General features: G+C 45.0%; 1 protein-coding gene across 1 annotated transcript in view; it reads left to right on the top strand.

Moving 5' to 3' along the window:
• The window catches only part of cracd (capping protein inhibiting regulator of actin dynamics), a 119,204-nt gene that overhangs the window by 89,759 nt on the left and 15,103 nt on the right, over positions 1-14,342 (top strand). The window contains exon 6 of the mRNA XM_068057049.1: positions 4,094-4,284. Coding sequence (XP_067913150.1) covers positions 4,094-4,284 — 191 coding nt within the window. The remainder of the gene's footprint in view (positions 1-4,093; positions 4,285-14,342) is intronic.

Here is a 14,342-nt window from a genome sequence, read left to right as displayed (position 1 = left end):
TTTTATTGCATCAGAGACATAGAAGAAGGCAACGACAGTGACGGAGAGATAAGTATAATCAGTATTCTGAAATTTTTTTTTCTTGAGTTTTTGTTTACAAAAGATTAACAAATTAAATTCTGGAAGTTTTTCAAGTAACAAAACTTGAATAAAAGCAAAATACTGCACATGCTGGAAATCTGAAATAAAAACAAGAAATGCTGGAAATACTCAGCAGGTCTGGTAACATCTGTGGAGAGAGAAGCAGAGTTAACGTTTCAGGTCAGTGACCCTTCATCAGAACTGACAAATATTAGAAATGTAAAAGGTTTTAAGCAAGTAAAGCGGGGGTGGGGCAAAAGATAACAAAAGAGAAGGTGTTGATAGGACAAGGTCACAGAGAATAACTGACCAGAAGGTCATGGAACAAAGGCAAACGGTATGTTAATGCTGTGGTGAAAGATAAAGCATTAGTACAGAGAGGTTGTCAATTAACTGTAAAATGAACAGCCCTGGCTCCAAGCACAAACATTTAAAAAAACAGTGGGTAGGCACAGTAGAAACAAACTAAAAGAAAAAAGAAAAAAGAAAAAAATAACTAAAAATAAAAAGGGGGGCCCATCATGCTCTGAAATTATTGAACTCAATGCTCAGTCCAGCAGGCTGTAGCGTGCCTAATCAGTAAATGAGATGCTGTTCCTCGAGCTTGCGTTGATGTTCACTGGAACACTGCAGCAATCCCAGGACAGAGATGTGAGCATGAGAGCAGGGCAGGGGGGTGGGGGTTGAAATGACAAGCAACTGGAAGCTCGGGGTCATGCTTACGGACTGAGCAAAGATGTTCTGCAACGCAGTCACCCAATCTGCGTTTGATCTCCCCAGTGTAGAGGAGAGCACATTGTGAGCAGCGAATACGGTATATTAAATTGAAAGAAGTACAAGTAAATCCCTGCTTAATCTGAAAGGAGTGTTTGGGACCTTGGATAGTGAGGAGAGAGGAGGTAAATGGGTAGGTATTACACCTCCTGCGATTGCCTGGGAAGGTGCTGTTTGAAGGGGACGAGGTGGTGGGGGTAATGGAGGAGCGGACGAGGGTGTCGCGGAGGGAACGATCCCTTCGGAATGCTGGGAGGGGAAGATGCGTTTGGTAGTGGCATCATGCTGGAGATGACGGAAATGCTGGAGGATGATCCTTTGGATGCGGAGGCTGGTGGGAAGTGAGGACAAGGGGAACCCTGTCGCTGTTCTGGGAGGAAGGGGAAGTGGTGAGGGTAGAGGTGCGGGAAATGGGCGGGACACAGCCCTGTCAACCACAAGAAACTTGGAAATTGGAAAAGGACATTTTTTATTTTTCTTATTGTGTTTCACATGGTGCAGAAGTGCTCCTCCTGGGCATTTAAAAATGTCTGGCCTGCTGCCAACTATTCAAGCACCACCCTCACCCCCCCCCAACTACTTTCCTCCACTTCCCAGAGATGTTGTGCTGGGAGCTGACCGAATTGCTACCATCCCACAAAGAATGAGCTCCAGTGCTGACCCATTTGGAGCCCACAGCTCACTGGGGACATTTGAACAACGCTGGCTTTGTTTGGGTAAAGCACACAGCCTGCCTTCTTTGTACCTGTTTCAAATAGAAGTTGAATTCCCCCTCCCCACCCACGCAAACCTCCAGTGCAGCTACTCAAGGAAAATCAGAAGATGTGCTGTTTTATAAGATCAATAACATTATACCATGTATCGTGTAGGTGTGTCCCCCTTAAGATGTCAAACTCTGGTTGCTGCTAAGTGAAGAATGGGCTTAAGCAGAAGTCAGTAAAGACCTTTCTTCCATTAACTTAAGTGAGCTCATACAGATGTCAATAAAGAGCTTGCAGACACCCTGGCTTCCACTATTTTGAATCTTTACATGTACACGAAAAACACTGGCAACATTCAGAGGTTATGAGACTGTCATTTCATTTCAGGATGGTTCTAAAGCACTCAAGATGCCTTTTTCAGAGTTTATGCCATTATTTGAACCCCTTGATTGAATGACAGTGTTATGACCACCCCAGGGTATTCATTGTTCCATAAGTAATTCGATTTATTTTATACTGGAAAAAGGTTAATTTACGAAGTACCCTAATTCTTAGTTGATATAAGGTTGAACAAAATATATACCCAGTACCAAAAATCCTCCTCGAGGTCAATATGCTATGTGCATGAAACACATGAAAAGAACAAAACACTGTTCTAAAAACAATTATTTACTCAAATGCGGCTGTACAAAGTGTGAGAAGTTAATCCACACCTCTTTATTTGACTGGTCTGTTCATCTGCAGAACTATTTTCCTACTTGTGCATCAGTTTCTGCAGCTACCACATTCAGCTGTTAAAACAAATATCTATCAACATCATAAATTGACCTGCAACTAATTTAACTTTCCAGCTCCAAGGTACAGGGACTCTAAATATTAAAAAGCATATAGATTGATTTGAACACCACAGCTATAGGAATTCAGTTCTCAGTCAGCAGGTGTGGAAAGGATGATAAATTCTGAAACAGAAAGCATGTGACTATTACTGTTAACATTTTGATCTTAAATGTATATATTTTATAATTCTGATTGTTGACTTCAGTTAGAGTGCAGTCTTCAAGTGTTTACCAAGCTTTTTTTTTGTGCAGTGCATCAGGTCAATGGTGGTACAGTGTCTCAATCCCGCAGGCATGATATTGTCAGTGGGTGTGGCATGGAGGCCAGATGTTTTTCTTGAGGAGGTAGAGAAGGTAGAGATGAGAGCAGGGTAATTAGAAGGACAGTAACCATAAGGTCAAGTTTATAATGGTATTGACAGAAGTCTCCCAGCAGGTTGCAGAATTCCCCTTTAAGTTGCATTTTCTCAGGCAGACCAAAGAAAAGAGCAAAACAGTAAGCTTACCCTTAAAACTATTTTATACCAATATTACACTATTAGATGTAATAATTCCTATTTAGATAATGAATTCAGTATTTATCCTATACAACTTGAAAACCCTGCCTCTTTGTTCACAACTGTTCGTTGCTAAAATTACTTGAATGTCAATATTTCGGCCCCCTCCTATTTTCATTATCTGGCATTATGTGGGGTAACACCTGGAGTCGGTGTTTTTTTTAAATTTATATTTAGGTACATTCACAGTGCTGTTAGGAAGGGAGACCAGGTTTTTGACCCAGCATAGTGAGGAACAGTGAAGGTGATATAGATCCAAGTCAGAATGATGTGTGACTTAGAGGGAAACTTGCAGATGGTGGTGTTCCCATGCTTCTGCTGCCCTTGTCCTTTTAGTTGGTAGAGGTCATGGATTTGGAAGGTGCTGTCGAAAGAGGCTTGGCGAGTTGCTGCAGTGCATCTGGTAGATGGTATACACTGCTGCCACCATGTGTCAGTGGTAGAGGGATGAACACTTAAGCTGGTGGATGGGATGCTAACCAAGCAGGCTGCTTTGTTTCGGATGGTGTCAAGCTTCTGGAGTGGTGTTGGAACTGCCTTCATCCAGGCATGTTGACTTGTGCCTTGTAGCTCGTGGGCAGGCTTTGGAGAGTCAGGAGGTGAGTTACTTGCTGCAGAATTCCCAGTCTCTGACCTGCTTTTGTAGCCACAGTACTTACATGGACGGTCCAGTTAAGTTTCTGGTCAATGGTAACCTCTAGGATTTGATATGGGCGATTCAGCGATGGTAATGCCATTGAATGTCAAGGGGAGATGGTTAGATTCTCTCTTGTTGGAGATGATCATTGTCTGGCACTAGTGTGGCACGAATGTTACTTGTCTGAACATGAGTCTTCAATATTTACTGTTTCATACTGAAATATGCTTTTCACTGATATCATCTCAGCCCCAGCAAGCATTAAACATAAATTTGAATGGCTTTATTTCCATTTGTTACAGCTTGGGGTAAAATGTCTATTCATTTACAATAATTGATATTTACTGAGCTCTTTTCCTCTCTTTAGATTTCATTTCTGAAGCATTGTAAACAATTTGCAGTTAAATTAAATAATCTGACTCTATTTGTATGTACATTTGTATCGCTTGTTTTGGTTCGCTAACATCCTTTTGATGAAAAGTAATCATTTCCACAATTTGTTTCCAGAGAAACCTGTTCTTCAGAGCCGTCATTCTCTGGACAGCTCAAGGCTCATGGACAAGGTGGAATCAGCCCAGCCTCTATGGATCACCCTGGCAATGCAGAAGCAGAAAGGATTCCGCGAGCAGCAGGCCAGCCGAGAAGAGAGAAGGCAAGCCAGAGAAGCCAAGCTAGCAGAGAAACAGGCTAAAGAAAATGTATGCACCTCCTGTTATTCTAAGGTTTAATAATAGATGTTACACTGAATCAAATGGACTGCAGGGCCGGGATTTTGTGTAACCCGCTGAGGGGGTCAGAGGTGGGGGGGCATGGAGTATCGCGATGGGTGGGGGGGGGGGTGGGGCATCAGAGGGCCTGTTGCCTCCCCGTCGCTAAGCAATCTTCCCAGGGGAGGCATAGGTCAACAAGAGCTTTTCTACCCTGAAGCCAATTGAGGCCCTTAAGTGGCCTAATAATAGCTAATTAAGGGCCTCTTCCCATCGCCACTGGGATCTTACCAGCGCGGGTGGTGCCTCTGCTGTTTGAGGCGGAGGCCTTGTAGCATGAGGCGCCCTCCCTGTGGGCTTGTGGGAGGTCCCTCCTCTGTAGGCAATCTGTGGCCTATGGAAGACCCCCAGCAGGAACCAGTTTACCCCGTGGGAACCCCCCTCCCCCTGGACTTCATGACCACCCCTCCACTCGCCCTCGCTAAACTGGCCCCGGTGACCCCGTCTCGCTCACCTTGGGTCTGAGGTTCCAGTGTTGGGCCTGGGTCCAAGGCCTCTGCAGTACCAGCAGTGGCCACCGATACCAGTGGCACTGCCCTGTGATTGGCCAGCAGCTCTTGGAGGCGGGATCCCCGTCTTTAAGGGGACGGAGATACTGGCTCCTGAAACTTTGATTTTAAAGACCCAAGGATCACTCCGGTTGGGGGGGGGGGGGGGGGTAGGGTGGTGGTGGTGGTGTGGGGGCACAATAAAGCAGTGGCGGGCTTTCCCCTGCCTTTTCAGCCTGGAGCTCCCAGCCTTCAGCACAAAATCCAGCCCCTAGTTTGGTGGGAGCTAGATTCAGAATAAAGCTGTTGGTCATGTTAAGATTGTTATTTTTGGTAGAAATCAACTGTATTGATGGTGACAATATTTCCTTCCTTTAATACAACTATCATTTGCACAGTGTAGTTATCAAATTTCTATTGCTTTCATTATTGGGACCACAATTAATGTTTGAGGGTTTTTTTTCCAATTTGCCTTCAGTGCTGTTGTTTTGGAGATTTGGCAGCATTGATTGGACCTAAATTAAAGAAAACTTAATACTTAATTGGCAGTAAAGTGCTTTGGAATATCCTGAGTCATGAAAGATGCTATATAAATGCAAGTCTTTTGTTTCAACTTTCTTCCTCAGACTCTCTGTACCAACTGATTCCACATGCTATGTGATTTCAATTTCCATCTATCACCTTTGTCGCCTCTCTTCCAAATTCACTGATATTCTTGCCTACGCTAGCATCTTCCTCTATATAAACTCTCCTACCTATATTCATGGCATCCCCTCAGAAATCTGTCTGATCAGATCTGGCTCACCAACTTGAAATGCCATAACCTACTGGGCTATGGACCAAGAGCTGGAAAGTGGGCTTAGGCTTGATCGCTCATTTTTGGCACAGACACAATGGGCTGAATGGCCTCCTTCGGTGTCATAAATCCTATATGTTTCTATCATGTTCTATCAGGCTTTGGTCTACTCTGTCAAAACTTTCCACTATTCTAGGATTATCCCGGAGAGCAAAAATAAGTAAAGGATCCTTTCTTTACTACCAACCATCTCCTTAAACCCATCCTCCCATTCCCTATCTATCCTTGTTCCTCAATTACATATTGCTCCTTGGTGATTTCAATCTGGAAATATGGGGTCAGCTTCTACATATCGACTTGTGACTCTACCTCTGTAACATCTATCTTATCCCTTCCACTGCTTCTGTGCTATCAGACTTGTTACACCAGTGTGTTTTGTTGAATTACATTTTCTTTGGTCCACTGGCTGGACATCTGAATTTATATTTTTTTTAAAACTTTTCAAGATGTTTTCAAAATACAAGCTGCCAGCAAAGTCACCCTTTCAGCTTAATATGATCACATAGTTTGCAACACTGTTGCAAAGGGCTGTGAGGAGAGAGACAAAATGTCTGCTAATATCCCAGCAAGAACCAAGACCCAGAAAGTTTGAAGGTACTGCCTGTTCTCTCAGCAAGAAGAAGAAATATGCTAGATGCTATGTTTGAATCATTGAGTGACTGTCATGTGACAAACCCCTCCCTATCTGTGGTTTTAAGTGGTGTTTTCTCTGCAGCAGAGGAGAAGCTTTTGGACTCTGACATGAGCAGACCCTAAGTGGGGGTTGCTCTCGCTCTGTCTCGCTCTCTCTCTCCATTCCAGCTTGAAAGCTTTCAAATCCTACTTGTTGACTGACCACCTTTGCATGCTCCAGCCACAATCAGAAACCCCACTGGAGGAAATCGTCCACATCGCTGTCTCCAAAGAGACCAACTGAACCAGTTATCTACCTCTTCAAACTAAAAGCCTCAGGACCACCAAATTCAGCTAGAAGCCAGCCAAATCACCAAAGCCTACAGACTGTATACCCTTTTGTTTTATGGACTCTTAATGGACAGAGAAGGGAATCTATGTGTGGAGCCAGAGGAAATGGGCGAGGTACTAAATGAGTACTTTGCATCAGTATTCACCAAAGAGAAGGACTTGGTGGATGATGAGCCTAGGGAAGGGAGTGTAGATAGTCTCAGTCATCTCATTATCAAAAAGGAGGAGGTGTTGGGTGTCTTGCAAAGCATTAAGGTAGATAAGTCCCCAGGGCCTGATGGGATCTACCCCAGAATACTAAGAGAGGCAAGGGAAGAAATTGCTGGGGCCTTGACAGAAATCTTTGCATCCTCATTGGCTACAGGTGATGTCCCAGAGGACTGGAGAATAGCCAATGTTGTTCCTTTGTTTAAGACGGGTAGCAAGGATAATCCAGGAAATTATAGGCTGGTGAGCCTTACGTCAGTGGTAGGGAAATTATTAGAGAGGATTCTTTGGGACAGGATTTACTCCCATTTGGAAACAAACGAACTTATTAGTGAGAGGCAGCATGGTTTTGTGAAGGGAAGGTCGTGTCTCACTAATTTGATTGAGTTTTTTGAGGAAGTGACAAGGATGATTGATGAAGGAAGGGCAATGGATGTTATCTATATGGACTTCAGTAAAGCCTTTGACAAGGTCCCTCATGGCAGACTGGTACAAAAGGTGAAGTCACACGGGATCAGAGGTGAACTGGCAAGATGGATACAGAACTGGCTCACTCATAGAAGACAGGGGGTAGCAGTGGAAGGGTGCTTTTCTGAATGGAGGGATGTGACTAGTGGTGTTCCGCAGGGATCAGTGCTGGGACCTTTTCTGTTTGTAGTATATATAAATGATTTGGAGGAAAATGTAGCTGGTCTGATTAGTACGTTTGCGGACGACACAAAGGTTGGTGGAGTTGCAGATAGTGATGAGGATTGTCAGAGGATACAGCAGGATATAGATCGGTTGGAGACTTGGGCGGAGAAATGGCAGATGGAGCTTAATCCAGACAAATGTGAGGTAATGCATTTTGGAAGGTCTAATGCAGATGGGAAGTATACAGTAAATGGCAGAACCCTTAGGAGTATTGACAGGCAGAGAGATCTGGGCGTACAGGTTCACAGGTCACTGAAAGTGGCAACGCAGGTGGATAAGGTAGTCAAGAAGGCATACGGCATGCTTGCCTTCATCGGTCGGGGCATAGAGTATAAAAATTGGCAAGTCATGCAGCTGTACAGAACTTTAGTTCGGCCACACTTAGAATATTGCGTGCAATTCTGGTTGCCACACTACCAGAAGAACGTGGAGGCTTTGGAGAGGGTACAGAAGAGGTTTACCAGGATGTTGCCTGGTCTGGAGGGCATTAGCTATGAGGAGAGGTTGGATAAACTCGGATTGTTTTCACTGGAACGACGGAGGTGGAGGGACGACATGATAGAGGTTTACAAAGTTATGAGCGGCATGGACAGAGTGGATAGTCAGAAGCTTTTTCTCAGGGGACATAGGTTTAAGGTGAGAGGGGCAAAGTTTAGAGGGGATGTGCGAGGCAAGTTCTTTACACAGAGGGTGGTGAGTGCCTGGAACTTGCTGGAGGTAGTGGAAGCAGGTACGATAGCGACGTTTAAGAGGCATCTTGACAAATACATGAATAGGATGGGAATAGAGGGATACGGTCCCCGGAAGTGCAGAAGGTTTTAGTTTAGGCAGGCATCAAGATCGGCGCAGGCTTGGAGGGCCTAATGGCCTGTTCCTGTGCTGTACTGTTCTTTGTTCTTTGTAAAACTACAAATCCTGGGAAGAGTTTCTGCTCATTTCTGCAAGTACCTTCAGCACAATCTGGGCCGAATTGGCCGAACCAGCACAAAATATCAGGGAATTTTAAATGTGAGTGTTCAAAACCACTTACTTGGTCAAAACTCCTTGATCATTTATACTAGTTTAAGATTAAATTCGTCCGGACCAGGCCTGCAAAACCAGCCACAGCCCCGGTCGAAATTGCCAGATTGCACTGGCTAGGGAAGGCTCTTCAAATTGTGTTCATTTTCAAATGCACACCTGCACTAGTCAGCATGTTTTAAAGGTTTTTTATATCAAAAAATATTGAATTTACCAAAAGCAGACTAGTGTACACCAATTAAACTATTAAATAGTTCAGTGTCGTTTTTTTAAAGTATTTTACAATCATTTTAAATCAGGTTACTCACAGGTGGAGGACTAGGAGACATCACTAAAAATGCTTGTTTGGTGATAAACCCATTTTTAATTGTACTAATAAAAACAGTCTTAAATACATCAAGGAATACATTTTAATGAAAAGAAAAAATAAATTATTACATTCTATTATGCTGCCCGACTGCACTTGTTCATGAAAGACTTTATGTTTATGATTATGCAAATGAACTTTATTGGAAACTTGAACTGTAACTTAACCAGCACAATTTTGAGTGCATTTTGGGTGTAATTTCCCAATTGCACACAAAGTGAAAACTCCAACCCCCTCTTCTTTATTAAACTCAGGATGTTTTGATCTATTAAAGATTATTAACAAATTCTGCTAGCTAAACCTTAATTTATATATGTAAATTGAAATGCTTAATTATAGCTCACCAATTTTTACGAAACTTGGGGTGAGGTGGTGGGGAGGGTAACAGTGTTTATGCTGATGAGACTTAATTTACGAATTAAACAATGATTTCACTATTATCTTTAAAACTCTCTGAAGAAAGAAGAATCTCATTTAAATATTTCTTACATGGGGAAAGATGATGATATCACTATAACTTAGTGAGTCTGCTCTAAACCATTTTACTAATATTCGGATCAGATGTGTGAGTGTGAATGTCAGTCACAAAATTTTGATATAAAATTTCAATTACTGTGATTTGTTTTCCAATACTTCCACAACTGGAAACAGGCAGTTAACAACAGTAGCTGTTGTTAACAAAGTAGCTGTTGTTAACAACAATCATTTCTATTCTTGCATTATTTAGAGGCCTTGCTATACAAACTGGAATCATGTTCTGATAATTAAGTCCAGATTTAAGTCTGGAACTAGATTATAACTCTTAAACACAAAAGTGAGCATACCAGATATTTTCAAGGTTGAATTGAATCCAAAGTTAGCCACGAATCTTGCTTTGGCGCTAAGGCCACGAAATTGGGCTCTGTGGCACTGTTGGTGTCAACGTTACAAAGCCTCAAACTCAGAACATGGCACTCGCTGTGCTTCCGGCCACTTCTGGCATGGCCCGTTTGGGGCCTCATGATGAGAAGGGCGCTAGCGCGTTGGTGCCTTGCATACACTGGAAGCTCCCGACTTTGGCACATTGTGACGTACAACACACACTGTTTTGTAACTTGGACCATGCAGGACAAGTGAATGCTTGCACTAATCACTCACAACTAAACATGTGTTCAGCTGCACGGTGAACCACACCACCCCACCCCCACGACCAGCCATTCAACTTGTAGGTGAGATGCTTTTAACTTACTCTGCTATTGTAAAATTTGTGGATGTACCTGTGGAGTCTTTTTGAAGGTGTTGTGCTGCATTGCTGGATTTGACAGAGAGTGTTGCTGCATCCTCACAGGGAGGGAAGAGGATCTGTTAATATGTCCACACAAAAGCTGTAACAGGTATAGGGGTGTAGTTGCAGTATCTTTGCCTTTTCAACACGACAGGCAAATGGACCAGAGGCTGCAGAGAGGGGAAGCGCTGCACAGAGGATGAAGGAGGAGGGCTCTCCAGAGAAGGTTTCACTACAGCACTGAGACGTTGACTGGCATCCGCCAATGCTGCGGTGGAAGTTGAGACAATGTGCTGTCATGGAGTTGGCCACCACTTCCACTGTACTACAAACCTGCTATCCAATGGTGGTTGTCAGGTTGGCATCATTGGAAGGTGTGTGAGGGGAGGTGGAGCATCTGAATGTTAGGGCTGAGTCCTGACTGCTAGGGACTGCTGATGATTGATTAATGAGGGTGTGGTGCATTTAGCAGCATGAGAGGTTGGTGGTGCAGTGGGTTTGAGAGGTCCTATCAAGATACGTTGCCTGTAGAATCATTGAATGGTTACCGCACAGAAGGAGGCCATTCGGTCCTTTGTGTTTGTGCCCACTTTCTGCAAGAGCAACTCAGTTAGTTCCACACTCCTGCCTTTTCCCCATAGTCCTGCAATTTCCTTCTCTTCAGGTGCTTATCCAATCCTGTTTTGAAAGCCACAATTGAATCTACCTCAAACACACTCTCAAGTATTGCTTTCCAGATCCTAACCACTTGCTGCATAAAAAGGTTTTCCTCATGTTGCTGTTGGTTCTTTTGCCAATCACCTTATATCAGTGCCCTCTGGTTCTCTACCCTTCTGGCAATGGGAACAGTTTCTCTCTATCTACTTTGTCTAAACCCCTCATGATCTTGAACACTTCTATCAAATCTCCTCTCAACATTCTCATCTCTAAAGAGAACAGCCCCAGCTTCTCCAGTCTATCCACATAACTGAAGTCCCTCATCCCTGGAACCATTTCATAATCCATTTTGCACCCTCGCTAAAGCCTTCACATTCCTTCTAAAGTGCAGTGCCCAGAAATGGACACAATACTCTAGAGTCATAGAGTGATACAGCACTGAAACAGGCCCTTCGGCCCATCAAGTCTGTGCCGACCATCAACCACCCATTTATACTAATCCGACATTAATCCCATATTCCCTACCACATCTTCCCTCAATTCTCCTACCACTTACCTACACTAGGGGCAATTTACAATGGCTAATTTACCTATCCAACCTGCAAGCCTTTGGCTGTGAGAGGGAACCGGAGCACCTGGCAGAAACCCATGCAGTCGCAGGGAGAACTTGCAAACTCCACACAGGCAGTACCCAGAACCGAACCCGGGTCGCTGGAGCTGTGAGACTAACCACTGAGCCACTCTAGTTGAGGCTAAACCAGTATTTTATAAAAGTTCATCATAACTCCCTTGTTTTTGTACTCTATGGCTGGAATTTTACATGGCGGCGAAGGCCCCGTCCACCAGCTTAAAAGTCAGGGGCCAGCCCGCCTCTGCCAGGCCTGGAAGCAATTTTGCAAGGCCCAGGCCCTTAATTGGTCTCGGGCAGGACATCTGGCCCTCTGAGGTAGGAAGTCCCGCCTCCAAGAGCTGCTGACCAATTAATGCGCTGGCAGCTTCTCAATCCCAGCAGCACTAGTGGGAGCGGTGGCCACTGCTGGGACTGCACCCAGCAAGAGGAGCAACATGGGCACTGGCTTAAAACAGGTGAGTGGGCGTTGGGCCTCAGCAAGGACAAGTGGCTGGGCCCCGGCAAGGAGGGATGTGCTCCAGTTGGGGCAGCTTCTGCTGCTGAGGGGGGGAGGGGCCCTCTGTGGGACACAGGGTGCCCAATCAGGCTGGTAATGTACCAGCAGTGGCAGAAGGAAGCCCTTAAGTAGCAATTAATTGGCCACTTATAGGCCTCAACTGGCCTGGGTGGGTTGGCCGTTTGCCACCTCCCCTGCTGCTGGTAAATTGACAATGGGGGCGTGTTGGCGACGGGAATGGCAACCCCTCCCTCCTACTCGATTTTACGCCCCCCACCCCTGCCCCCCACCCCCTCCAGCCCATTCCTGGGGGTTGGGGGTGGGGGGTAAAATTCCACCCTATGCCTCTATTTATAAAGTCCAGAATCCCATATGCCCTTCCAGCCACTTTGTGAACCTGCCCTGCCACCTTCAACGATTTATGCACATACACCTCCAGGTCCCTCTGCTCCTGCAGCTCTTTAGAATTGTATCCTTTTTTTTATATTGGCTCTCCTCATTCTTCCAACCAAAATGTATCACTTCACACTTCTCTGCCATGTGTCCACCCATTCCCCCAGCTAATTTATTTCCTCTTGAAGTCTACCACTATCTTCCTCACAGTTCACAATACTTTAAAGTTTTGTGCCAGATTTTGAAATTGTGCCCAGTACACCAAAGCCCAGGTCATTAATAAATGTCAGGAAAAGCAGTGGTCCTAGTACCGAACGCTGTGGAACCCTGTTGTATACCTTCCTCCAGTCTGGAAAACAACCATTAACCACTACTCTCTATTTCTTAAAAGCAAAATACTGCGGGTGCTGGAAGCCTCCGAAGAAGGGTCACTGACCCGAAACGTTAACTCTGCTTCTCTTTTCACAGATGCTGCCAGACCTGCTGAGTGGTTCCAGCATTTCTTGTTTTTATTACTCTCTGTTTCTTGTCACACAGTCAACTTTGTATCCATGCTACCACTTTCTCTTCTACTCCATGGGCTTCAACTTTGCTGACAAGCCTGTTGTGTGGCATTTTATCAAGTGCTTTTTGGAAGTCCATATGCACCATATCAACTATATTACTCTCATCAACCATCTCCGTTACTTGATCAAAAAATTCAATCAAGTTAAATAAACATAATTTGCCTTTAACAAATCCGTGCTGGCTTTTTTAAAATTCATTCATGGGATGTGGGCGACGCTGGCCAGGCCAGCATTTATTGCCCATCCCTAATTGCCCTTGAGAAGGTGGTGCTGAGCTGCCTTCTTGAACCGCTGCAGTCCATTTGGGGTAGGTATACCCACAGTGCTGTTAGGAAGGGAGTTCCAGGATTTTGACCCAGCGACAGTGAAGGAACGGCGATATAGCTCCAAGTCAGAATGGTGTGTGACTTGGAGGGGTACTTGCAGGTGATGGTGTTCCCATGTATTTGCTGCCCTTGTCCTTCTAGTTGGTAGAGGTCGCGGCTTTGGAAGGTGCTGTCTAAGGAGCCTTGGTGCATTGCTGCAGTGCATCTTGTAGATGGTACACACTGCTGCCACTGTGCGTCGGTGGTGGAGGGAGTGAATGTTTGTGAATGGGGTGCCAATCAAGCGGGCTGCTTTGTCCTGGATGATGTCGAGCTTCTTGAGTGTTGTTGGAGCTGCACCCATCCAGGCAAGTGGAGTGTATTCCATCACACTCCTGACTTGTGCCTTGTAGATGGTGGACAGGCTTTGGGGAGTCAGGAGGTGAGTTACTCGCCACAGGATTCCTAGCCTCTGTCCTGCTCTTGTAGCCACGGTATTTATATGGCTACTCCAGTTCAGTTTTTGGTCAATGGTAGCCCCCAGGATGTTGATAGTGGGGGATTCAGCGATGGTAATGCCGTTGAATGTCAAGGGGAGATGGTTAGATTCTCTCTTGTTGGAGATGGTCATTGCCTGGCCAATGTGTGGCGCGAATGTTACTTGCCACTTATCAGCCCAAGCCTGGATATTGTCCAAGTCTTCTTGCATTTCTACACGGACCACTTCAGTATCTGAGGAGTCATGAATGGTGCTGAACATTGTGCAATCATCAGCGAATATCCCCACTTCTGACCTTATGATTGAAGGAAGGTCATTGATGAAGCAGCTGAAGATGGTTGGGCCTAGGACACTACCCTGAGGAACTCCTGCAGTGATGTCCTGGAGCTCAGATGATTGACCTCCAACAACCACAACCATCTTCCTTTGCGCTAGGTATGATTCCAACCAGCGGAGGGTTTTCCCCCTGATTCCCATTGACCTCAGTTTTGCTAGGGCTCCTTGATGCCGTACTCGGTCAAATGCTGCCTTGATGTCAAGGGCAGTCACTCTCACCTCACCTCTGGAGTTCAGCTCTTTTGTTC

This window comes from Heterodontus francisci, chromosome 1, assembly GCF_036365525.1.
Source record: "Heterodontus francisci isolate sHetFra1 chromosome 1, sHetFra1.hap1, whole genome shotgun sequence".
In the NCBI taxonomy this organism is placed as follows: Eukaryota; Metazoa; Chordata; class Chondrichthyes; order Heterodontiformes; family Heterodontidae; genus Heterodontus; species Heterodontus francisci.
This window is presented reverse-complemented; position numbering and strand designations above follow the sequence as displayed.